Below are 26420 nucleotides of genomic sequence, written 5' to 3'. Positions count from 1 at the left end.
AATTTTTAGTACTTATTATTTTTTTTTTTAAATTTTGTATTTTCTTAGAATCGAGAGTTTCACATGTTCATCACTTTGTTCATTTTTTAAAAATAAAACACTTTGTCCATTTTAACTATATGTCATATTGAATTTAAAAAAGTTGGCATTTCCATTATATTATAAAAAAATTAATAGTATATAACAAAAATGTTAACCATAATTTTTTATTATTTAAAAAGATAAAATTAAATATTTTTTTAATGAATTTGATATATTTATAATATTCTAAAAATACCATGGGCGTAGCATATTTCCATAAAAATACACACCTTGATGTATATATATTTTGTTGTTTATCTTAATTTAAAAAATAAAATCTTAATTATGATATTATTATTAATTAATAATTGTCGTTAGCATAACTATAGGGCGTTGGCTTCACATCTCATCATCTTAAAAAATGGTAACGAAGGATGGACAATTGTTTTGATTTTTGATTTTTGATTTTGATTTTGATTTTGATTTTTGATTTTGGTTGGTAATCGAACAGTGCAATTGCAGCCTGCTATTTGATTCTATTCCGTGAATCACAAATCCCCCATTTTCATGTTTCTATCTGTTCGCCGCCCTATCTTTTCTCTCCTCCGATTTTTTCCCCAGTTTTTCAGAAGATTCGTCTCTCTCCCCTTCTCCAGAAGCTTGTCAATGGCTGATTCTAAGATGCTTGACGATGTGGACTCCGACGACATTCCTCACGCTTTTCTCTGCTGTGTCTGCTTGTGAGTTCTATTCCTCTATCTCTCTGTAAATATCTCTTTCTGTCTTTTGTTTTAGGGGGATTTAAATATGTTGGAATCATTTCTGATTGCTATTGTTTAATACTTGTTGCTTTATTTCAATTTGTTTGGCATGGAGTTTCCTATTCTAAGGATTAGGAATTTTGTTTTTGTTCTATCGGTGCTTCATGTTTGCAGATATGCATGTGCGTGCCCTGCATTGTTGAGATGTTCTATAGATGAGATTAGGAATTAGAATAATCAGTTATTGTCAATGGCGTCCCGAAATTTGCCCTAGTTTTTTTGTGATTTGAATTGGTAGTCGTTTTTAATGGCTGGAGGACTGAACTTGGCCAATGTAAATGGTAAAGAACGGATTTCCGGTGAGATAGCCTCATCCCGCCATCTTACTGCCTTGCGTATTTCAGAACCTTCGTGGAGCTAATGATTGGCTATTTATTGTTTTGGGTTGTCTGGGACCCGCTATAAACCCATATGTCATGGTTAAGATATATAGTTACATGGTTAAGATATATAGTTCCTGAAGGTTTTCATACTAAGGCTATTCTTCTCTATAAAATCATGCATACAAAAAACTTCCAGTTTGGGAAGCCTTTCCTCCTTTGGCCCAAAAGCCACCTAGGTGGGTTGATATCTTACATAATTGGACGAAATGTACTAGTCGTTAACTTTTCATTTTTATGCATTTTGTCTAGAGTGTCAATAGTGAGGAAGACGAGAGATTACCAACCCTCTTTAATAGGTTGAGAGCTCTTCTAGTCCCTTAGGCCAAGCCCAGCAAAGATTGAACCAACCCAAAAAGTATTTTCAATTTTTTGGCCAAGCCTAGAAAAGATTGAAGCATATAAACAATCTATCCCAACAAGAAGCAAACGGGCAAAGGAAAGAAAGATGCAGTCTATCCTTTGTTGTTACTACTATTTGTTTTTATAAGTTCCTTCTCACATGTGGCTGATTTAAGTTGGTTGTGAATTGCAGGGATCTTCTCTACAAGCCAATAGTTCTCTGTGAGTATAATTAAATGCTTACCATAATTTTCCTTTTTTGAGAGTTGCCATCTGTTTGTTGATTTTTGGTTTCTTCTATTTCAGCTTGTGGTCATATTTCATGTTTTTGGTGTGTGCACAAATCCATGAATGGTTTTCGTGAGTCCCACTGTCCAATTTGTAGGCGTCCATATTATCACTTTCCAACCATCTGTGAGATGCTTCACCTATTGATCCTGAAGATGTATCCTATGGCGTACAAGAGAAGGCAAAATCAAACACTAGGTGCGCTTTCTATTTTCTGCTGTTATCACTGTGTAATAATATCTTCAATAGCTGCAATCATGGCTGTTAAAAACAAACATCTCATGGAGATGTATATCATACGAGGTGAGGTGAAATGGTTTTAGCAGTGCACAAATGAATCATAATTTTCAACGATGCTCTGTTCACTCAATGGAAAACGTGAATTAATGTGGACTCAAATGATTGATCTAGTTTATTGGTAGATGGAAACAAAGGCATAAATCTAACAAGCTGATGAGGTAGGGAGTGAAATTAGTTAATAGTCGTGTAACCTGCATAAATCATCAGAGTGCAGCAACAAAATGAGATAGGGAGTGAAGTTAGTGAACGTGAAGAAATTATAAAGAAAATGAAGAAGCATTGACCTGATGTTTGATCCAGTTTTGCCGTTACTTTTTGAAGAAGAAGAAGAATATAACACAGTGGATGAAAATAAAAATAAACACAAAGCAGTCATGTCAAAACAATAATATTTGCCATCTTGACCAGACGGAAGTGAATAAAATGAATGTACAAGATTTAAAATGCGTAATTCTTTAGTTAATGTACCTACTCTTCTATATTTCTCTCGATAAAATTACTTTTTCTTGATGAAACTGCTAGTGTCCCCAAGTCATATTACTTGATTAATTTAATAATTTATACTATATATCTTATCTTCCCTCTTTCATATTTTTTTTTATCAATGATTATTGTTGCAAGTCTAAATCATCTTGCTACTTTTCATATTAGTTTTTAGAGAGGTCCATGTGCATTTTTTAATATAAAAAGACCAACTAAATTCCTAGATACTAGGTAACAATAAAACTAAATAAATCATTCGATACTGGGTAACAATACAAATAAATTAGGGAGGTCATTCCTTCGACACTCCCCTAAAGCTGAGGAATAGTTATCATCCATTCTCAGCTTGAAAACTAATTCATGAAACATTGAGTTGTGAACCCTGTATGTAGTATACATGTTGGTTGAAGCTATGAGGGCACATTAGTAATGCATACTATCCTCTTCTCAAATTTCTCCTTGATAAAATATCAATCAATTTCAATATGTTTTGTCCCATTATGCTAGATAGGATTATGTGCAATATTTATAATTTATTTGTTGTGTACAACTTTAGTGGTCCTTCTCCCTTAATCTTTTAAGTCATCAAGGATCATCTTCAACTATAAGAGTTCACATAGCTCTTCTGCAATAATTCAGAATTCTGATTAGGCAGATGATCTAGCTACCACATTTTGCTTTTTACTTTTCCATGTTGCCAAATTACTTATAAGAAAAGTATAATACCCTTCTTCTATTCACCACTGGTCTAGCATAGTCAGCATCGATGTTTGCTTCCAATGTAAGAGAATTGTTCTGTTTGAACAAAATTCTTTTTCCTGAAGTTCTTTTCAGGTAACATAATACTCAATTGTCTGAAGGTGAGAATCTCACAGATCATGTATGAATTGGATAATTACACTCATTGAGTATGCTATGTTTGGTTGAATATGAGCTAGATATATAAACCTCCGGTACATTTTTCTGTTCGCCATAGGCTCTTCTTTTGACTCTCCCAATTTTTTATGTGATCCATTGGTGTTGATCACATATTTCTATTGTGATATGAAAATACCTTGAGCTGAAATTACCTTAGCCTTCCAAGTTCTTTGATCTCAAATTCTTTCATCAATTTCCTTCTTCATTGTATCTAGTGACTAGATGTCGTTTACATACACTAGAAGCACTGTAACTCTCCTTGATTAATGCTTGATAAAGAGAGAGTGGTTTCCTTGACTTTTTGCTTGTACCCACAGTCTTTCATTATCTTTGTGAATCTTCCAAACCACGTCGTTGGTGAATGTTTTAGTCTATGCAAGGCCTTCCTCAATTTGCATACTTACGTCTTGAACTTTCAAATCCCGGAGGAATATCCTCATCTAGATCGTTGTGAAGAAATGCTTCTTCATATCATACTATGAGAGCTGTCAATTTAAGTTGGTAGCCAATGGTGTTCATCTTTGAACTGAGGCAAATGTCTCTTGGTAACATATACCGTAAGTTTGAGTGTATCCCTTAGCTACTAACATTGTCTTATACCTTTCCGACGTTCCATCAACCTTTTACTTTACTGTAAAAAGGCAACTACCCAACCTTTTATCTTTTGGCCTATCTACAAGTTACCACATGTTAATTCTTTTCTAGAGCATGTATTTCTTCTCTTATAGCATCCGGTCATTCTCTTTTGGATAAACCTTTAGAAACAGTGTTAGGTATGACAATTGCATTTAGACTCACAATGAAACTCTTGTATGATGGGAATAGTCTTTCAAGAAAGATATAGTTTGATAGGGGGTATAAGGGCCATTTTTGTGCATTCTCTAGTAGGTTTTAGGAGAGTTATGAGTCTATCATCTATTGATACTTGTGTTACATTTTCATTTTGTGTCGAGCTGAATGTTTGGACTTATATCGGTTCTGAAATGATTTTTTCTTCTAGCATATACCTGAGAGACAATGGATCTGGCAATGGAGGTGGAATGTATAATTCAGTTGCTAACTCCATGGTAGTAGGGGCAGACTCATGATTAGAGTGTGTCAAAGGGTTCATTAGTTTTCCAAGGAGTTAAGAATTGGTTCTATAATTGGTTCTATGTGCTGGTTATTTAGTGTGTCAAGGGGTTCATTAGTTTTCCAAGGATCCTCTTCAATCTCTATGTTCTTTCCCTAAAGAGAGGCCTTAGAGAAGAACGGTTTGTGCTCGGTGAATTTCACATCAATTGAAGTGTAAGACTTCCTACATGTTGGGTTGTAACATTTGTACCCCTGTGTGGTTGAAGAATATCCTAAAAAGACACATTTTATTACTCTTGAATCAAGTTTATCTCCTTGAGTGTTGTGAACATGAACAAAGGCGGTGCACCCAAATACTTGGAGTGTGAGGCCATTTGATGTTCGAAAGTGAGGATGAAATTGGTTGAGGATTTCTATTGAGCTTAGATTATTCAGGGCTTGAGATGAAAGATGATTAATCATGTGAGTTGCAGTAGGAGATGTCTCTCTCTAGTAAGTTTTTGGCATGTTTCTATGAAAAACAATGCTCGGGTAATGTGTAAAAGGAGTCCAATTTTCCTTTCAGCCACTCCATTTTGTTGTGGTGTGTTAACACATAAAGAATCATGGATAATGCCTTGAGATAAAAGAATATAGGGATAAGATTTGATTGAGGTAATTTCTAGCATTGTATGTCTAAATGTTTTGATTTTGACTCCAAATTGTGTCTGAATCATTGAGTGAAAGGTAGGAATAATATTACTAAGGCTGTCATGGGTAAGCTTTTGTATGGATAGGAAACTATTAGAAAGTTTTGGGATGTGTAGGATGTTTTTTAGTGTAAGGGTTTGAAAATAAATACCTTGCCTATTTTTGCAACGGGGGCATTGGTTCTATTTGCCTATATAATTTTTCGACTACTCAAGAATGATTTATATGTTTTAGTCATGATCAATTGCACAAAAGTCTATAATCCAAGAGCTAACCTAACTTATCTCTGAAGGGTTTATACAAAAAGTGAATGAAAACTTACTTAAGATTGTCAATGCACTAGAACGTGATGGTTTGTCGAGAGGTGTCCAAGAACACTTTCAATCTCTCAATCTCTTCATTATTGAATCCACTAGTCTCCACAATTGGTGGTTTTGTTTTTGATTTGGACTCCTCTACCATGTGTGCTTGTGCCTTCGACATTTCTCCCTTGTTTCCTTGATTTTGTGAGCTTCTCCGATTTCTCCATTCACAACTGGGAGGCATTTCGTTCAACTTCTGATGACTCTTCTTCGTGTGTCGCAGTTTTTTGCAACAAAGTACACCATAAATTGTCTTTGTTACTCTCCATTGGTTTTCTTTTCTGTTGTTTCTATCTTTCTCTACAGCAAAGGCCGATGCCATATAAAATTGGATTGTTTGTCAAGCATAAGGCTCCATCAGCTCTCTTATGTTTGAATAAGGGAAATTGTTTCTTTTAGGGAGGATGTTTTCTCTCTTTTGATGATTTGTAGACATACTTGGTCGAACTCGTTGTTGAGACCTGGTAAGAAATCATAGACACGATCTGCTTTCAATAAATTTCTTCAGAATTAAGTAGAGACCTGGTAAAAACTCATAGACACGATCTGTTTCGATAAATTTCTTCAGAATTAAGATATATGTAGTACAGCTCATCTCGAATATCCTATAATAATTGAGTTCTGGCCACAATGTTTGTGGACATTGACATATTCAATGACAATTTTTCCTTCTTGCTTCATGGCTTTGGTCATGATCTTCATTCATAGATTTGAGCAGCATCTCTATCCATGGCGTAAATGCAATGAATGAAATTTCATATGGAAAAACACAAATGTAAATAAATCCCTAGATGTTAGGTATACAAATACATTTGGGAGGTCAACTACTTACCCTATTTAGTGGGATTACACAAATATCTCTTAACTTAAGGTTTTAGGAATTACACATATATTGGTCATTCCTTCAACATTTATTATGCTCCATATTGAAAAAAATAATTTAAAACACAAATGATTCATTACTTTATGTATTTGATGTTTATGCTGAAATTCAAGTGAATCTCAAATATATTATTGAATAAGTGGAACTATATTCGTGCAAATATAATTTCCTTAATGCAAATGAATAATGGTTCATTGCTGATTTTTCTATTTTTGGGCAGATATATTTTAATCTTTTAGTTCACTTCTTTACCATTCTCTTTTTACTGTTTTATTCATTTAAATAATTCCATTTTCAGAAGAGGAAAGGAAACTTGGCCTTTTCTCTCCTCAATATGATTCCCTTGCATGTGGCTCCCGAGCTGGTGAAAAGATGGAACACCTAGAAGATTCTGCTAATGGTGAGATGAATGCAAATACAAAAAATGACAACGTTGTTGCTGAATTAATTTTAGAAGAAAATTCTGAAGTTGTTCGATCTGCTTCGGTTGAAATCCTCAATTCTCTTGGAGATCTTCACGGTCAAAAGACTCAAAACCAGGAGACGGTTACAGTTGCCGATGTGCTTTGTCGAGCGTGCACCCAATTGCTCCTCCGTCCAGTGGTTCTTAACTGTGGTCATGGTATATATAATCTCTTTTCATCCGTGTGGGCCTGCATTTTTTTTTTCTATCCTCAATTATATACTAAAAGTAATATTTAAAATATCAGGGGTATTTCAAATTTAATACCATTCCTAAATTATCTTGACTTCAATGCCAGAAAGGTTGCAATATAACTTATTTTTATGTTTACAGCATTTTGTGAGAGTTGTATCAACTTGCGAGTTGAGACACTTGAGTGTCAAGTTTGCCAGTCTTTGCAACCAAGGGGATTTCCAAATGTCTGTTTGGAGCTTGATCAGTTTTTGAAGGAACAACTTCCTGAAGAATATAAGCTCCGAAGTGACTCAGTTCAGCTTAAACTAGCTGAAACTTTCAAGCATGAGAGTCCAACTTCCTGTATGTTTATTTACACTTGCTTAATTTATCAGCTTCAATATTATAGCATTTGTGATCTTAGATTAGTCCATTTGTTGTGCTTGTAGTGCGTGCTTCTCATTTCATGCTACTTCTCTTTTTTGTTTCTTCATTTCTAGTTCATGTATTTTTTGCACTTCTGTTCATGCTCAACTTGTGCGGAATGAAGGTAGTTTAGTTGTCCAAACTATATATGTGTTCTTGCTTGTAGGAAAATTGCTTTGTGAATTGTTTGAGTAGGATGCCTTATCCAATGCATGCTAGGCCTTAACATGGACTGTCGTAAGAGCTGGAATAGATAGACCATCTAAAATTTCCGGTATGTCTATATGATCATTGAAGTGATGCAATTTTCTTTATTTCAAAGTTTACCTGTCTATATGATCAGGAAAACAAAACTTTGTACACATATAGGGATAGAAAATGATGGTGTAATTTACAATTTTGTTATTCTTCAATCCTTCGGATCAGTGTAGAAATGTACTTATAATGCTTGATGGCATATTGTTGCTCTACAATATTGAAAATTACTCATCAAGGTATTCTCATTAATACAAAATTAGTCTGTATAATATCAGTTTTCTTTATTTTAAGTTTATTATTTGCTTCCAGGTTCCAGTGAAGGGGGTATGAAGGGACAGGGTCTACCAAGATGGGACGAAGTTGCTTCTAAAGTGCATCCTGCCGTTGGATGCGATTCGTGTGGGGTAATTTCCTTTTATTTTTATCATTCCTCTCATACTGTTTGAGATCTTTGTTGCTGAACTATAAAAGATATAACCAAACAACGAGTTAGAATAATATTGAAATATAAAAGATAGAAAAACTGCAATATAACTTCAAGTATTCAACGCACGTGGAACCTCCCTCTTCTTGAACACTCGCACTCGAGACTAAACTTACTAAAAACTGTCGTCGTTCATTTCATCCCACTCCATCTCATTATAACAAACTCTTTGGTTTGTAGCCGATGCTCTGATAAGAGTAACTTTATGGTATCTTATTGAGTACAAATAAGGATATTTATTCAAGAAAGAATCATTTGGTTAGTGATAGTACTCTCTTATTGTACACTGCAGATGTATCCCATCATTGGTGATAGATACAAGTGCGAGGATTGTTTCGAGGAAGTAGGTTTTGACCTCTGTGGTGAATGCTATAATACACGTTCGAAGCGTCCCGGTCGGTTCAACCAACAACATAGACCAGAGCACAAGTTTAAGCTTGTATTTCCTACAATGTTTTCAACTATGAGGTCGAGGATAGTGACAGAAATAATGTTAGAGGAAGGTTCTACAACCTTTATTATTGCTAATGATGAAGGTTCAGAAAGTTCAGAGGACATGGGCGCTATTCTCGAACTATCTAGCGATGCTCGTGAGAGCGAAGAGAACGATTCTGATGTTGATGTTAGAACTCAGACAAACTCCAATGACAGTAGAACTGATCGAAATATGTCTCGACCTACCTAAAATGTCGAAATCTATAGAAGACTCAAAGTACGGCATCGTTTCGTACAGAGTTTCCACTCTGGTTCTTGGAATGATCTCTTACTCTGGTGTCTAGATGATCTATAAACTGAAATTTCTATGTTTGTTCCCATGCCGAATAAAAAGAATAGGCGTTAAAAACTTCTCATCTTTGTACAGAATAGGCGTTAAAAGGATCCCTTATCTTCAATTTCAGCTGCTGCTTCTTGAATATGTACAGGCAGTGGACAGGCACCTGGGGCTGGTTTCTTGTTAAATAACAACACCCAACTTGTGGTATGTATGCTGCGTTCATTCATATGACATTTTCTGACCAAATTTCTATAGTTTCTGGTGTTCTTGTGTCAAGAATTGTTTCCTATTGTGATGCCCAGGTAACAAAAATATTTTCATACGTACTCGAGTTATAGACTCGAGTAATACAGCCTCCATATTTTCTTTTTAGTTCAACATGTGTGGGTAATCTCGATCGAGAGGAAATGTTTTAACGAGTTGAGCTGCTTAAATTAGTCTCATCTCGATTGGGAGGATATTTCTTACGAGTTGAGCTATGTTCAAGTATACAATTGATTATATTGTTTCATCGTTTTTCAATTTAGTTTATAAAAATGAGGTTTTTATTATTATACAAGGTTAAAATTAATGGTCATAAATATAAAATTTTATAAAGTGTAAATGTTGGCATATTAGTAAATATAATACATTAAGAGAAAGAATTGGAGGGAAAATTATGAGGAGCTTGACATTTTGTATTTTGCATAGGTTTGTGTGATGAATGACTACAAATTTTGGTACATTTTAAAGCCCTAAATTTAGCTAAAAAGGCCTATTCTTTTTTTTTTTTTTTAATTTTTTAAATATACTTCATATAATTTAATTTTAGTTTAATTGATTAAAAAATAAATCATAAATGCATTTGGTTATTTTTTAAAATTAAAATAATATTACAAATTTTAAAGAAAGAAAAATAACATGTTTTGTAAATTGAAATTTTATATGAAGAGACTAAGCGATAATTTGGATTACCAACTAAGACCCCTAAATGATCGCTCGATAGGGGTAAAATAGTAATAATATAAGCCGATTTAATATATATATATTATATATAGAAAATACATGAAAAGAGAAAACAGAAAAGAAAATTGTATATGATTGTTTTGCTTGTCCGTTTTCCCTCCCCCGCCCACTTTCTTCTTCTTCCTCTTCCCTCTTCTTTTTTCCCTTACAAATTTTCAATTCCTCTTCTTCTCTCCTCTCTCTCTCGCTCTAAAACCTCTCTCATCTTCTCATTCTCTGAAACCTCGAAGCTCTGAATCCTATGACAAAATGGGCAAGTACATGAACAAATCCAAGATCGCCGGCGATATCACAGTCATGGAGGTCTTCTCACAGCCCACCACGACCACTGTCCGCACCAGAGCCGCTTCCAAATCCCTCGCATTGCAGAAACTGCAGAAATCCTCCCTTCCAGACGCCATTCCCGACCTCTCCTTCTCCTATCTCCAGCTCCGCACCCGCCGCCTCGATAAAACCAACAGGTCCATTGGGGCTTCCGCCAAACAGACATCAAAACCTAAGAAGTCTGCTCGCAGTTCCAGTTCCTCCGTGAAAACAACCTCTAATTTGGACTGTGAGAGCCAGATTGTTGGCTTTGAATCTCAGGCTGAGAATTTGAAGTTCGAAATCTCAAGAAGGTACATTTCTGTTCTGCTGCTTCAATCGTGATTCTGAAATTAGTTTAGTGGATTAGTTTTTTTTTTTCGTTAGTATTTGTTTTTTTTTAAAAAAAAAAAATTGGCTAAGATTTCAAAAGTCTTTTGAAGAAGTAAAATATACTAAAGAAAACACATATATATGTATATGCAGATACAGTAGTGTTCAAAACATGCCCTAAAACTTTTGAACTTTCTTCTTCATAAACTTAGGCCTCTCTTTTACCTTCTAGCGGTTCGTGGATTATTTATATTCTTTCACATAATTTAATCTTACATGTATCCAAACATTGGAAATTCTTCCTGTTTATTGATTTTGAATTCTGTTCTTGCTGGGATCAATACTTTAATATGTTTGGGCTGTAGAGCTACCAATTGCATTTATTTTTTGCCATACGTTATTCAAAATTTTCTCTGCCGTAATTTTTGCTTTAAATTGGTTTATTGTCCTTTTGCATATGGAAGCTTCAAAAAATTTGGTAAACCACTCTGTTGCTTTGCAGTTCCTTGCCGAAAGATGTTTTGTTTTTAGTTTACATAAATTTAAATTGTCTTTGATTACTCATTCAAATTATGATAGATTTGGTATGTTCTGTGTATCATCGTTTTCAGAAATAGAAAACCAGAAACAAAAACTTTGTCAGTTGTCAATTGGGTCTTTAATATTTTGCTTGATTTTGTTGTCCACAGTGCTAGGGAGAATTTAATTATCATTTGAGTCTTTTCCTCCTCCAATATTATAATACTTTAGCCAATATAAACTAAACTATTAAGGTACCTACTCCTTTATTTAACGTCAAAGGTTCAAATATTCCCATTTCTAACTATTTTGTACTACAATTACAAAGAAAGTTCTAATTATGTATTTGCCACCATAGATTCGGAGAAACAAAAACATATTAATAGATAAGAACATAATACAGCCAATTTCCAAAAAAAAAAAAAAAAAAAAAANAAGAACATAATACAGCCAATTTCAAAAAAAAAAAAAAAAAAAAAAGAGAGTAAAATAGCTTGATACCTTAAATCGATCAAGACATCATAATTTAGATAAATCATCTTACCTATTTTTCCTGAACCCTTCTTTTTTCCTTTCTTTATCATGATATTAGTTGAAAAGAGATTCAATTTAGAAGTTTTATGATATTGTGTTATTAGAAACAATTATGTGGTATTCAGAAAATCCATAAAGTCAATGACGTTATATTCATTTGCAATGACATATCATTTTCACGGGGCCTAGATATGTCCCAGAACATGTATCATGGGATGCCTCTGTGTTGATGATGCTTTCTCTAGCTAACAAGCAGTTATTACAACTTTTTCTTTTGGTATTCTGCTGCTGCCAGTTGACACTGATTTTGTCCTATTAGATTCATTGCTTCTTTGCCACTAACTTTATGTGTTTTTTTTTTTTACTCTGTATATCTAAGAGCTAGCATAAATGTGGAATGTATATACAGGCCCCTTGGTGATAATTTTAATTTCGGTTTTTCTTTTTCTTTTATTTACTACTGTTTTAGCTTTTAAAAAAAGTAAGATTATTTATTGTAGTTGTTTATTTTATTTTTGTTTGAGTATTAAATTACCAAGTTAGTCTCTTTTGTTTGTGTGAATCTCAGTCCTTTCAATTTGGTCTTATGATTTGGTTAAATCTCTCAAAAGCCTTATAGCATTACTACAAAAAAAACAATGTTTTGATAGTAATAGTCATGGGCATTTTTGAAAGACACCTAAATTTTATGGACCAAATTAAAAGTTTTAAAGCTAGAGAGATCAAATTGAAATCAAACAGAAACAATAATTCTACCTTTTATGTTTTACTTCGAAAAAAATGTGGCTAGAATTTTAACAATGTTTTCCAAAAGTAAATTTGAGTCAAATGGATCACAAGCATAGATGGTTATTATTTAAGAACAAAAAACTAAGATCAAAATCCTTATGAACACGGGCCTTCATTGTTTGTGGATTTAAAATGATATTCAATTCCTTTGTCTGTACAGGGGTGCAAGTGAAAGCACGGCGGACAACCTGCAAAGAACCATCACACCAGCACAAGAGATTGAAGAGTTCTTTGCCTCCGCAGAGCACCAGCAACGGAGATCATTTATTGACAAGTATTTATTCTGCTCAAAATACTTCCTCTACAACCATTAAAGTTTTTGACTTAAACATTATCTAAAACTGAGATGGTCTTCCCTGTTTAGTGTTACTATTGAGAATACGATAGATGCGAGCAGAGTGGAAGCATTTGATGGTTGTGGAAAACTTTCTTACAAGCCCCCCCTGAATGATTGTGTATAGGTACAATTATGATATTGTAAACGACAAGCCTCTCGATGGACGATACGAATGGGTGGAACTGGTGCCTTGAGCTTCTCGAGAAAGGCGGGAGGCCATTGCCAAGGAAGTGGTGGGAAGAGGGAAGAGGGAAGAGGGAAGATTGAAGACAGCTCCAGCTGGGAAGAGGTATGATGATACTACCAAACTATCTGTTGTGTGTGTGGAGAGAGGCTGGAAATTTTGCAGAGATGAGTATGAAAAAGGCAGTGTCCTTTGTGGAAAAAGTAGGACTGAACACAAAGGGTGGGGGGGTCCTTGGGAAGGGCACACTGCTCACCTGCTATCTATAGGGTCCCATGGGGTCTGTTCTCAGCTCTGCCTTTTTAACTTTCCTCTTTTGCCTGTTTTTTTTTTTTTTCAAAAGAAAAAAAAGAGCCTGAGATGTTGCGTGTTGATTGCATAGGATGCCAGTCTGAAGTAGTTCCTTTTTTTATCTCATCTATCTTTCAACAACATTTCGTTTTCAGATGTAATGTTTATCTTTCACATTTTCCCCCTCTTCTCTCTCTCATCATACTCTCTCTTTTAACTCACTCTCTCCTCTCATTCTATCAACATGTTTTTAGGAACTACGATCCTCTACGATGATATTATATTGTTCACTTTGAGCATAAGTTCTTGTGACGATGATATTATATCGTCCACTTTGAGTGTAAGCTTTTGTGGCTTTCTTTTTTGTTTCCCAAAATATTTTGTACGTGGGACTCTAATTTAAGATATATCTTGGGGTTTTTATTTATCTTTTTAATTTTTAAAGCAAAAATTAGGCATTAAAATTTAATAAGTAGCAGAGAAAAAATATATATATTTTTTTAAATGCCATGTTAGGCTGAAAAATTGCTAAAAAATTATAGAGGAGAAAAAGTTTTTTCTCTTTCTAATTAAAAGCACTTTTAAAAGAGCATTTAATTAATTTTCTTTCTAAAAGCACTTATTTAAAAAAACATATTTTTGGCAACCATTTATTTAATTAAAGGTGTTACTTGCTTTAATATACTCCAATTATAATTAAAAAAAGTATAAATAAATAAATATATGTATGAAAATAAAGTAAAGAATTTAAAAGGAGAAAAAAGAAAAATGAAAGCAAATAATGTAATAAAAGTGTGAAATTAGTAAAGTGGCAATGATGGAGATATGAATGAGCATTGAATTGAATGGACAGTACATTGGTAGACCACATAATTGGATTCTCCATCTTTGCCTTTCTACTTCCCCTTTCTCCACAATTGTAATAAAAGTGTTTTTTTCTTTATTTATTTAATATTACTTATATTATATATATTTTAGTTATTTGTCTGATTGGGCCTGGAAATAATATGGGCTTTTCTGAGTCCCAAGGCCCAAATTTTAAAATGGGAACAGCGCTGTGTTATTATATTAATAATTAACAACTTTATAAAAATTAAATCTTTTAATAATACTTAAATAATTGGAAAATATTGTATAATACAGGATGAAATCAAAACAGAATAGACCAAATTGAAAAAAAAAAAAAAAAAAAAAANAGAATAGACCAAATTAAAAAAAAAAAAAAAAAAAAAAGTAATAAAGTATATATTTCAAATTAGTCCCTCAATTTTTAGTAATCACATTTTAATTTATTTTTTTTTTTAATTGTATCTCCAAAATTTGAACTAATTCCATCAAGGAAATTTTGGTGGGCTCAGCTTTATAAAGCAACAAACTTCAATTCATTTCCCTCTACTCGTTTGGCCAGAAAAGCCAAAAACATATGGAGGAGGAAAACCGACGTATCCCAAAATTGGAAAAAATGAGTCCCCTTTCATCTCAAACCGAATCTCAGATTTCTCCTGAATCCGCCATTGGAGGGGACCCAGAACCTCAAATCTTCCATTACGAGCCTGATTTCAGTTCTGAAGACGATCATGACGGGTCCGTTGTTCTGACGGACTGGAACAACACGAAGAAAAAGAACAAGAAGAAGAACCAGATCTTGCTTGAGGGCTTTGTGGAGGCTTCAGATGATGAAAATTTGACGAGGACGAAGAGTTTGACGGATGACGATCTCGAGGAGCTCAAGGGGTGTGTGGATCTAGGGTTTGCGTTTTGCTATGACGAGATTCCTGAGCTCTGTAACACCTTGCCGGCGCTCGAGCTCTGTTATTCGATGAGCCAGAAGTTTATGGACGACCACCAGAAGGTTCCGGAACATTCTCCGCCCGAGTCGGTGGATTCGGGGTCCAGTCCGATTCCGAATTGGAAGATCTCTAGTCCTGGTGAGCGATTCGATTCGATTCCTAATCTCGGTATTGATTTGAAAAATTGGAAGAGTTTAGAAGGAAAGTTGGTGTTTATGCATGGAAATTTGAAAAGAAATTCTCTCTGTGTGTGCTTTACTGTTATTTTTTGAATTTCTAGTCTTCCGCTCATATTTTGAATTGTTGGTTTAGGTTGAATATGAGTAAGTTTGTTTATATTGGGTTTTGAAATTGTTCTCTGTTCAGGTGATCATCCAGAAGATGTTAAAGCGAGGCTCAAATATTGGGCGCAAGCGGTGGCTTGTACTGTTAGATTATGCAACTAAATGAGCCTGCAAAATTGAGAGACTGTTGTGAATGGAGATTTTTCTAGATTGTTAAAGAAGATGGCATGGATCTTCTACTTGAGTTCGTGCTTTGCAATCATAAAATTTTCCATTTGTGGGCAGAGATGATTTATTCTGAAACTGTCTTTGTTTGGTCTGATTTTGATGATGGATGAAGAAAGAAGAAGAAGAAGAAGAACGTCTCAGGTTTTAGATCAGCCAATGATTCATTGGACTTAAGAGTCTAATTCAATTCTTTAAGGTCAAGATATTAATAAATTGTAATAAGTAGAACATTGAGAAAGCATTATATTTCTTTCAAATTTTGGTTGCCTGTCTCTGATTATGTTTGCTGCTCTGTTAATTTGATGATTTTGCGATTCCAATCTTAGTTAGTTGAGTGGCTTTTATGCAGTGGTGGGAGCCCCATCAAAGCTTCACCAACAGCCTTTTGCTTCACACCTCTGCACATGCTGCTGAGGTACCTAACCTAACTGTAAAACAAAATACCATAATGGTTCTTTTGATGTTCCATTTTTTTGGTCTTGTTTCATATTTTTCTGACTTCCCGAGTGCTAACCAATGCCAGATATTGTGCTAACTATTTCTGTACAGCCCACAAATATGGCTGGATGAATACGGGTTTGCTCGATGTCGCTGGGAGAGGTGTGGGAGAACTGCCTACTTTATCTGGGTTTATGATTGTTTTGCATCTTGAACTTGGAGGCATTTTCTAGCTTTGTATCATGAATGAAAGTTTCTTGTTCATTTAGTTCGTTCTTCCCGACTGCTAACTATTTCTTTCGATCCACACGCATGTCTGGATGAGTACCCATTTGCCTTGCCAGATGTAGTTGGATGGATGACTGCCTTGTCTTGAATTTATTATTGGTTTGCATCTTGAATTTGGAGGTGTTCTCTTGTTCGTGATTGAGATGATCATTTGTTGTAAATTGTAGTACATGACTGGCAACTATCAATCGATCGTTTTTACTTTTGTTCCTTTCGTTCGTTCAGTTCTTACTTTTGTTCCTTTCGTTCGTTCAGTTCTTACTTTTGTGGCTTACCGAGTGCTAACTATGGCTGGATGAATGGCTGGATGAATGAATACCTATTTGTCCCATGATGTTGGGATTGATGGGGGGGAAAACTGCCTATTTCATCTCTACATCAAATGAATTCCATCTTGAACTTGAAGATGCTTTCTGGTTTTGTATGCTGACTGATGGTTTCTTATAATGACTTGACTGGAAAACGATCAATCGATCGGTTGTTTTTAACTTCTTCCCTCGGTTTGTTCTTATCTCTGGTTTATGGAAAGAGCAACAGATTCTTTCAAACGTGTCCAATGTCTTTTAGGTTCTATCATGTGATACAGGGAAATAGAGAACTGCACAGCGGACAATAAAGATGATGAACACTACCACACATCCCAAGTGAGGCGAGGCTTTTTGTAGGCCATGTATGAGATTGAGGGGAACAAAGCTGAAAGAAACGGTTCATTTATGCAATCCTTGCTGTGTGATAGTACTAAAAGCTTATTCTTGTCGCGTTTTTTAAGACGATTATCTTTCAGTTTCGGGAGCTAGCTTGAATGTCCACCTTTGAACACGTTCGTTTAATCATTGATTTATTAGAATATGTTGTAATTTTATTGTCGTTCAAATGGTCTACTTTCTGCTCGTTCTACTCACAGCTTTCAAAAGTTTGTTCCATATAAATGTTTGAAAGTGTTTAGATTGAATGAAGTGAGTGATGTGGTGTTCTTTCTGTGGAGGGAATAAGGGAATAATTCTTTGGATTATTCCTTTTTGAGGATGATAATTCATTATTCTTATTTTGAATGGGAAAGGACAAAAAAGTGCAACCATATTAATAAAATGTCATTCTTATTTGAGTCCTATGCGATGGCACAACCGCCCCCTTAGTGTCATATTTGGTCTGCATCATCGATCTTGAGAGATTAAATGTTCGAATCAAACATTATTTGACAAAAGAATAATAAAAAAATAATTAAATGGGAAGCCCAATTACACCCAAAAATATGAAAATTCATTGGGGTGAGAGAGGCTCGAACTCTCGACCTCAGGATAACTCAGAAGCTATGAGACCTACGCGCTAGCCAACTGCGCCACCACCCCTTGATGGGATGTGGGCATGTTTGTAATTGATATGTATTATTTTTTGCAATCAAAATAATAATTGAAAGAAAGCTTCTAGCTTGTGAAAATCATATTCATCTATAATTAAATTTTTAAAATTTTAATTTACAAGATATTCCCTTCTAAATAATCTATAAATTTCCTTTTTTTAAGTTATTTGCATTAAGAAGGTAATGAATTATAAGTTTAGTGACCCAAAATTAATTAATTAGTTAATTAAAATTTATAATCAATTACTAATCAATAAATATACCACTAACTTAAGTAACTTAAGAGGACAATATATGAAATTAATAAAATGTTAAAATACAAGAATTAAATTGAAACTTTTTGATGAGTACGGACTAAATTTTTGTGAAAAATAATAAAATACATATTTTTGAAGAAAAAAGAAAAAGTAAATTTAAGTGATGAAAAAAGGAAAAGGAAGTCAAGAACAGGGGCCTATTCCTTGTACGCTTCCTTGGAAGAGTAAACATGGTGTTTCCTCTGCTTAGAATTTGAAGTTTCAGAACCTTAGGGCCAAGTCCACACCTTTCCGGAGCCCCTGGAGCTTGAACAACCGTCGACGATGGCCTCCGCCGCCATCGGAACTTCACGCCCTTTCACTGTCTTGCTCTTTGTGATCATCAACTTACTTTCCAGCACCATCCTCGGCGGAGGCGGCGGCGTCGCCGTCGGCGTCTATGCTGATAATGGCGTGTTCAGCGTCAAATACAAGTATGCCGGACGGGAACGTTCTCTTAGTACTCTTAAGGCGCACGACATCAACCGTCAGCTTCGATTTCTTGCCGGCGTCGATATTCCCCTCGGTGGCTCTGGCCGGCCTGATGCCGTCGGGTAAGTGGAATCGTTTTTGTAATTTTTTTTCGGTGTTGTATGCGTCGATCGTGTTGTGGTTTTAATTGAAGGGTTCACTTTGTTTTCAGACTTTACTATGCCAAAATTGGAATCGGGACTCCTCCCAAGAACTATTATGTTCAAGTGGATACAGGGAGTGACATTGTGTGGGTGAATTGTATTCAGTGTAAGGAGTGTCCGAGGAGAAGCTCTCTGGGGGTATTGTTTTAGTAAATGTCTTGTTATTTTTAGCATGTTGTTTTTACTCTCGATTGATGTTGCGAAGGGGTTAATTGGAGTGTTTTTCCTTTGGCATCAGATGGAACTCACTACGTATGATTTGGAGCAATCCACTACTGGAAAATTGGTTTCTTGTGATGAACAATTTTGCTTGGAGGTGAATGGGGGTCCACTCTCAGGCTGCACTGCTAATATGTCCTGTCCATATCTTCAGATATATGGTGATGGGAGCTCGACTGCTGGAATCTTTGTCAAGGACTATGTTCAATATGATCGGGTTTCTGGAGACCTTGAGACTACAGCTGCTAATGGAAGTATCAAGTTTGGGTGAGTTGTTTTTATACTGCTTTTATATACTCTATAGTGTAGCTCCAACTCAGTTTAGGGGAGTGATGAACGAGGTAGGGAACTTATAGTCTGGAAAGATGAAGAATCTATAGAGAGACTACCATGCATCAATAACCTCTTAAATTTTGTCCCTTGCAAAACTCAAAATAATAGGAGTCTTTGCGTAAAGAAAAAATGAACTCGAGAAATGGCTGTCCAAGGGGAGTGCAAAATGTCCTTGTTTCTACAAGTTGAACTCTTGAGTATGGTATTCAAGCCGTATTACTAGGCTACCAGCAGTCAGTGGAAGGACAAAAGAGAATTTGGCACAATTTGAGATATTCACAGCCAGATGATAAGTGGAGCTTCCTTTGCCCCACCCCCACCATCCTACGTTAAGCCTCCTTATTTTGTGCAAATTAAAAATCTCCAGAAGATTCTTATCATAGTCTATGCGCAAAAGGGAAATTTTCTTATTAAGGAGACTAGAGGCAAATTTATTTTATGATGAAGGTACCCAAGTTTCACCAGTGGTGACTTGTTGCTATGGTCATTTATGTACTGGAGAAGCTAAGAATGGAACACACCTTCCGTCAGTCATTTATCTAAATCGTCCTCTAATGCATTCTTGTGCCGAAATGACTTTGCTTAATGGAAGTGCTGAGCTGGAAGGTGGAGGGTTTGGATCTGGAGGAAGAGGGCCCTTGTTGGAGACTTGGTTATTCAAGAAAGTCTTGATTTGGTTAGCCTTAAAGAAACAAAATAGCACAACGTGGACCAGAGGTTGGTCAAATTGATTTGGAGTTTCCACATTGCTTGGATGTCCTTTGAACGTTGGAGTATCAAGAGATTCATGTTGTTTTTATGGGGTGTCCCTTTTTTGAATGTTCTTGTTGCTATGGAGGGTGATTTTATCTACCTTGCAATTTTGGTTGTCTACTCTTTTGGGATTACAGGATATGGTCCTAACTCTCTACATTTTTAGGAAGGCGTGTGGAAAAGAAATTGAATACCTCTCTCATCTTCATTGGGATGCTTTCTCCGACTGCCTGTGGAGATTTTTATATGCCAAAAGAGTGATGAAAAAATATCCCAGTTCTTCATGGGAGAAGGGATTGTCATTCATGGGGCCTTAACCCTTATGAGGGCTTATCTGCCTATTCTTTCTTTAGTTGCTTGTTTAATCTTTCTCCTTATAGTGAGTCAGTGTTCTTAGCCCCATGGAAGGTGAAAATTTCAAACAAGGTTGAGTTCTTTGTTTGATAGGTCATTCACGCAAGAGTGAACAAGTTAAGATCAAATCTTGAGGAAGTTCTTGGTAGGGCCATTTGTTGTATTTTTTTGTTGGAGAGTGGAGGAAGATCTGGTCCGTATCCTTTGAAATTTTCAGTATGGTTAGGTTGGAGTTATTTTTTTGCAGCTTTTGGTTTGTAGGGTGTCAGACATAGAGAGTACAGGGAGATGATTGAGGCGTTCTTCATCCATTCACTGTTTAAGGAAAAGGGGAGACTTATGGCATGTTGGGATTGTGCGTTGTTGTGGGTTTGTGGGGGAAAAGGAACAATAGAACCTTTAGGGGAGTATGGAGGAGCTTTGTAATGTTTGGTCCTTTGCTAGGCTCAATATTTCCTTTTAACCTTGACATTGAAGGCCTTTTGCAATTATTTAAGGTCTTATTTTGCTGGAGTGAAGTTCCTTTCTTTAGCGGAATTCCCTTTTGTGGGCTTGGATTCTTGCGTCACCCTTGTATTCTTGAATTTTTTTCTCAATAAAAGTTTGGTATTTCATTAAAAAAAATGTAGGACATCGGTCAAGGATGAAATGTGTTATTTTACCAAATTTGATGTACAGTGAGAAAATTGAAATCTACGAATTCTGATTGCAATTATCAATGTCTAAGAGAAGCCAATTGCCACATTGTAGCTTTTATCAACATTGGCCTTCTGAGTTCCTGTCCTATTAATTTCTTAATCATTTCACTCAGAGCCACTTCTTTTAAACGTTTCTTATAATTATTATTTTTATTTAATTATTCCTTTTTGGTAGATGTGGTGCTAGACAATCTGGGGATTTAGGTTCGTCCGGTGAAGAAGCACTTGATGGGATACTTGGTTTCGGAAAATCAAATTCATCTATTATTTCACAACTAGCCTCTTCAAGAAAAGTGAAGAAGATGTTTGCTCATTGCCTAGACGGAATAAATGGGGGTGGTATCTTTGCGATGGGACATGTTGTGCAGCCAAAAGTTATCATGACTCCGTTGGTACCAAATCAGTATGTAATTTGCTTTTTTAGCTCTCAATTGTAGCTTTTACTTAGTTTGGTTTTCGTCTTTTTCCTATATGTAGATTTTAGTTGGTTTCTGTGGTCCTTGCATTAATTTGTTGGTTTAGTTCTGCGAGTTTTAGAAATAAAAGCTTATGCAAAATGATATTGTTTCAATGAAGCATAATAGTAGAGTTATTAAAATCTAATTTGGATATGTTATGCTATTAAAGCAAAAATTTATGCTTTATTCACCCTTTATAATTTTTTGTAATGTACTTTTTTACTACTTTCTTATTCACTTCTCTTTGGAGATTTTTATCTTTGAGCATTAGTCTTGTTTTATGTCCTTAACAAAAAGTTTTATTTTTTTGGCAAGCCCAAAACTAATTTGTACAGTGCCATTGTTTTGTTAACTTTTGTGAAGCTTGTATAGTACACGACCTCAAATTGGAATCGTCTTGACAAGTTATTTTGTGGTTATTCCACTTTCTTCATCAACTTAGATTGGAAGGTTTCTATGTAGACTTTCTAGTGGGGGAGTGACACCTTGTCCCTTTGCCCACTAGGTTGTTTGTTTCACTTTTTGTTAATGAAGTGATATCCGTTTTTTATCCAGTCAATGATAAGATGTCTTATTGTTATTTGTTTTTTGGTTGTTGAGTGCTTTCGACTACATTGAAAAATATGAACATTGATTATTTATGATTCAGAACCATAACTTTTTGCACTACTTGTGACTTCTTCTGTTGATAGCTTATTATGATTACCTTCTCTTTATTATTTATGTGATTTTTATCTTTTATTAATATCCTGTCATTAAATTTTAGGCCACATTACAATGTTAATATGACGGGAGTACAAGTTGGTCGTGTCATGTTAAATATTTCTGCTGATGTATTTGAGGCGGGAGACAGAAAAGGGACGATCATTGATAGTGGCACAACTTTGGCATATCTTCCAGAATTGATTTACGAGCCATTAGTGACCATGGTATGTGATAATTTCAGAGCTCTATCCATTTCAGAACTTTATTACAAATGTGAGATGACCATATTTGATTCTGTTGATTCTGTTCTTGTAGATACTCTCACGGCAACACAATTTGGAAGTTCAATCCATTCATGGAGAATATAAATGTTTTCAGTACTCAAGAAGGTATGGAGCATTCTGAATCTGATTACCTGTAATTTTTTTGAAGTTCTTTAGGTGAAATTCTGTCTTTTTTTTAAACAGGTCAAAACAGAAGATTTTTCTTGATTAGTGTATTATTATATAAAAAAGAAAAAACCCAAACAAAAACTTAAAGAGTGATGTTATCATTTGACCCAGAAACGAAATCAGCAAGATAGATCTCTACATCAGTGTACGAGTCATTGAATATTTAACGGGAAGGAAAGATCCTTAGATAGTTTTTTTTAGCAAATTGTCTTTATTGCTGTCTTGGTGTACATGCACCTCCTTCTTTTCCGTTTTTTTTTTTTTTTTTTTTTTTTTTTTTTTTTTTTTTGCAACTCCTTGGCTTGGACTTTTGTCTCTCTTTTGTAAATTTCAGAGATCATTGAAATTTATTTCTATTATGAAATAGGTATGCATGTGTATATAAAATATTTAGCCGAAGAACCAAGTAGGTGATCTTTTCCTATGCAACAATTCTCTTGATATGTCTGCTTATTTTTGCTGGAAAGTTTGCCTATAGCATTTTTTGCTCAGTTCTCTACTGAGAGATTTAGTTATTACGTATTGTATTTGACCTGTATATTGATGGTGCTGTGTTGCTTTATTTGGTATATTTTTCTTTGCAGTGTCGATGATGGATTTCCTCCAGTTACTTTCCATTTCGAGAATTCACTCTTGTTGAAGGTTTATCCTCATGAATATCTATTCCAACATGTAAGTATGCTGGACTTGCACTCGTGTATGTACTGACTACTAACCCTTGACCTTACTGCAAGAATAGGCGGTTTTCTATTTCTTTTTTCTTTTTTTATTTTTTGAAACAAGAAGGGGTGGTTTTTTAACATTTAATGTCTAACATTAAACTTCCCTTGTTAATTACTTAGGTGTGCAGTTCTTCTAGACCCATAATGTACATCAACGGTTTATGATCCAACTGATAGTACTGGTTTTTAGACTGCAATCTTTCTTTATCTTAGGACTTTTTGACACTGCTATTAATCAATTTGTGGTCTTGTCCTCATCTCTGATGAGATTTAGATGAGATTTTTTATTTTGAATTTATTTACCTAGTGAACTTCACTATTTTCCATATCATTCATCCTATTTTAAGTTTGAAAATTAATGTTTCGTACTATTGAAAAATACAATGAAATGACATTGCGAGCAGAACAGTCTTGATGGGCCAGTCCTTTACAGTATTGCTTTCTAGACCAGATAGACATTTTTATCTACAAGAACTATTGTTTGGTACTTTTCTATTTTAGTTTTATTTAATGTAGTCCTTGCATATATTTTGTCAATAGTAGTCAAGTGGGCTTGCTGAAGATGAATGTGTTGTCGTGCTTCTTGGTTTGTCTAAGACCTTGTATTTGCTTTTTACGCTGAGATGCTTTTGAACCCAAATAGTTTACTTTGTAGAGTTTGTCATATGTACTGAAATTTTGTTTTCTAATCGGGTTATTTGTCTCGGAGTGGTTGAATGAGTTGGTTTACTAATATAGACTTTCACAGGAGGGCTTGTGGTGTATTGGTTGGCAAAACAGTGGGATGCAATCTAGGGATAGGAAGAACGTTACCCTCTTTGGAGGTAAACTCCATAATTTGTCCGTCTGAATATTAGTTCATGTCTTAAAATTCTAATTCGCCTGCTATTGGCAAGAGGGCATGCTAACTTTTAGTATATCCATAATCCCTCATTCTTCTGTTGATTATACAAGTTGTTTATTCAGGCAGTGTGCTATTATGAGCTCTTGTTTACTGAGAACTTTATGGGTTAAAAATCATGCCATTAACAAAAAAAACTAAATGCTACTTCTATACTGGTCTCTTTCTTGATGATATTACCTAGGTTTTTTTTCTGTTGCTATGACGAAGGCCAAGCTGATATTTGATACATTTTTAGAATATTACAATTAAAACAAGGGGTGAGGATTCAAACCTACTATCTATATAGGGAGAGTAATTAAATGCTGTGACTAATTTGTTCTTTGGTTGATCAAGTTAATATTTCTACTGGGTTCTACCTCAATCCTTCGTCTCCTTTGTTGGAGAAACGTGAAAGCATGTCGAACTCTTCCCGGATGTTACATATAATGGTATGAAATGCAATAATCAGTCCTTATAACACTTGACCATGGAAATAAAATGGTGTCGAGAAAGGATGTAGAGCGTAATCAACCTACTTGTTATAATTATCTTTTAGGTCTTATTTTGCTTGATTGAAGCTTCTTTTTGTTTTAATTTAGCTCCTTTTCTTTGGGGTTGGTTTTTTGTATACCCTTGTATTCTTTCGTAAGACTAAATGTTTTGTCTAAAAAAGGTACTGGTAAAGTACATTAAATATACTAACCAATAGTTTATTATGAGATAAAAGAGGTATATCCGTAATAATGTAGAAAAGGTACATAAGAGGGGAAATTATTTGATATTAGTCTCATTTTCTATCTTCTATTTGCTGCTGTTATAAGTAAGCGTTTGTGTAAATGTGGTTATCCATGGCTTGTCATGTTTCCTCTCTTAGTTCCTACTGAATAGTGGATGGCTTTCTTTCCTTTCATCATGCAACTTTCATATATGTGTTAAATTTAGCAAAAGGCTTATGACTGCTCTTATTTTCTTTGTTCTCATTTTCCCATCTTCTAGGCCTTCATTTATATCTCTTTTGCTTGCAGATTTAGTGCTTTCAAATAAGCTAGTTTTATACGATCTCGAGAACCAGACAATCGGGTGGACCGAATACAACTGTGAGTACAAAGTTTATGCTTCATTGTTTTCAAAGTTATCGCCGCATGTCATTACATGGTTTTTTTGCTCTTTTGTTCCCCACCCAATATTTGCTGTATTTTATCTGAACTTCAGTGCTGGTCCTCAATTTTTTTATGATCCTCCTTTATGTCTTAAAGAAACTCAAAACCCGAGTTCGAATCTTTAAATGTTAAAAGAGACCGATTTGAAGTGTAATAATATTTCTTATTTCGTTTACGAACTGAACAAACATTTGTGACATCTTTGATAAGAAATTAGTGTATGAATATCTGAGATTGTAGTTGATTTTTCAGGTTCTTCAAGCATCAAAGTGCAAGATGAACAAACCGGAACAGTTCATTTAGTTGGTTCACATTACATTTCTTCAGCGTACAGATTGAATACCAAATGGGCTGTGATCTTGCTATTCCTAATCTTGGTGATGCACTGGTCAGCTCATTTCAGATGCCTCAGCTAACACAAAATCCCAACAGCAGGCCCTACAGGTAATATTTTTAGAGCAGACAGAATCAAGTATAGAGAATTCCTTAAAATGTTGAACTCATCTCAGTTGTGTATAATGAAGAGAGAGAAAAAGAAAAGGAAAGAGAGAGAATTTCTCTTTCAAAGTTGCTCATCCAGGGGAGATTATGAAACCTATCATCTCTGATTCATTTGTGTTTAGATTTGTAGAATTGAGTTGGCTATGTCTGCAAAAAGATTCGCAGACCTTCTTCAGCAGTATAGTTTCTGGTAGTCAAAATAGGAGGGCAGGTTGCTTTGTGGTGAACCCCAAGGGTAAAAATGTCAGAAACATTTATTCTACTTGGAGGCGTTGCTCATATTGCTCTCAAATTTCCATGTTTGAGAAGCTTTTTTTTTACTTGTATTTTTTTAGTTAGGNNTAATGTAATTTTTTTTTTTTTTTTTTTTTTTTTTTTTTTTTTTTATTATGAAATTTTCAAATTTTGAGTTTATTTTTTAAACGA

General features: G+C 34.9%; 4 protein-coding genes and 1 non-coding gene across 10 annotated transcripts; 4 read left to right on the top strand and 1 right to left on the bottom strand.

The window, feature by feature from the left end:
• The first annotated feature begins 455 nt into the window (after positions 1-455).
• LOC111498135 (E3 ubiquitin-protein ligase PRT1) lies at positions 456-9391 on the top strand. 2 transcript variants are annotated; one of them, XM_023149249.1, is made up of 8 exons: positions 456-761; positions 1758-1786; positions 1871-2050; positions 6861-7184; positions 7359-7562; positions 8193-8287; positions 8660-9076; positions 9112-9391. In XM_023149249.1, exons 1-7 carry the CDS (start codon positions 589-591, stop codon positions 9050-9052), a joined length of 1398 nt encoding a protein of 465 aa, XP_023005017.1. In that variant the 5' UTR covers positions 456-588; the 3' UTR covers positions 9053-9076; positions 9112-9391. The 2 variants fall into 2 exon arrangements, with proteins under 2 accessions (XP_023005017.1, XP_023005016.1); XM_023149248.1 differs by having other exon boundaries at positions 457-761; positions 8660-9072; positions 9108-9391.
• Positions 6007-26312, top strand: LOC111498125 (aspartic proteinase-like protein 2). Of its 3 annotated transcripts, none has more exons than XM_023149237.1 (12): positions 6007-6018; positions 18276-18675; positions 18765-18894; positions 18995-19242; positions 21289-21516; positions 22338-22500; positions 22592-22665; positions 23313-23400; positions 24199-24274; positions 25359-25430; positions 25746-25937; positions 26125-26312. In XM_023149237.1, exons 2-11 carry the CDS (start codon positions 18407-18409, stop codon positions 25907-25909), a joined length of 1512 nt encoding a protein of 503 aa, XP_023005005.1. In that variant the 5' UTR covers positions 6007-6018; positions 18276-18406; the 3' UTR covers positions 25910-25937; positions 26125-26312. The 3 variants fall into 3 exon arrangements, with proteins under 3 accessions (XP_023005005.1, XP_023005004.1, XP_023005003.1); XM_023149236.1 differs by having other exon boundaries at positions 26117-26312; XM_023149235.1 differs by having other exon boundaries at positions 25746-26312.
• On the top strand, positions 10297-13633 carry LOC111498178 (cyclin-dependent kinase inhibitor 3-like). Its single transcript, XM_023149318.1, has 3 exons — positions 10297-10764; positions 12786-12899; positions 13087-13633. The coding sequence occupies exons 1-3, from the start codon at positions 10397-10399 to the stop codon at positions 13154-13156; spliced, it is 552 nt and encodes a 183-aa protein (XP_023005086.1). The 5' UTR covers positions 10297-10396; the 3' UTR covers positions 13157-13633.
• On the top strand, positions 14810-16951 carry LOC111498175. 3 transcript variants are annotated; one of them, XM_023149316.1, is made up of 4 exons: positions 14810-15365; positions 15594-15880; positions 16089-16154; positions 16289-16951. In XM_023149316.1, the coding sequence occupies exons 1-2, from the start codon at positions 14861-14863 to the stop codon at positions 15671-15673; spliced, it is 585 nt and encodes a 194-aa protein (XP_023005084.1). In that variant the 5' UTR covers positions 14810-14860; the 3' UTR covers positions 15674-15880; positions 16089-16154; positions 16289-16951. The 3 variants fall into 3 exon arrangements, with proteins under 3 accessions (XP_023005084.1, XP_023005082.1, XP_023005083.1); XM_023149314.1 differs by having other exon boundaries at positions 15594-15935; XM_023149315.1 differs by having other exon boundaries at positions 15594-15935; positions 16263-16951.
• On the bottom strand, positions 17730-17814 carry TRNAM-CAU. The gene is given in 2 exon segments: positions 17730-17765; positions 17777-17814. It is a non-coding gene; the product is annotated as a tRNA-Met (tRNA).
• Positions 26313-26420: the final 108 nt, after the last annotated feature.

The sequence above is a fragment of the Cucurbita maxima genome, unplaced genomic scaffold, assembly GCF_002738345.1.
Source record: "Cucurbita maxima cultivar Rimu unplaced genomic scaffold, Cmax_1.0 Cma_Scf00024, whole genome shotgun sequence".
Lineage (NCBI taxonomy): Eukaryota > Viridiplantae > Streptophyta > Magnoliopsida > Cucurbitales > Cucurbitaceae > Cucurbita > Cucurbita maxima.
Note: the sequence above shows the minus strand (reverse complement) of the source record. Positions and strands in the feature narration are given on the sequence as shown.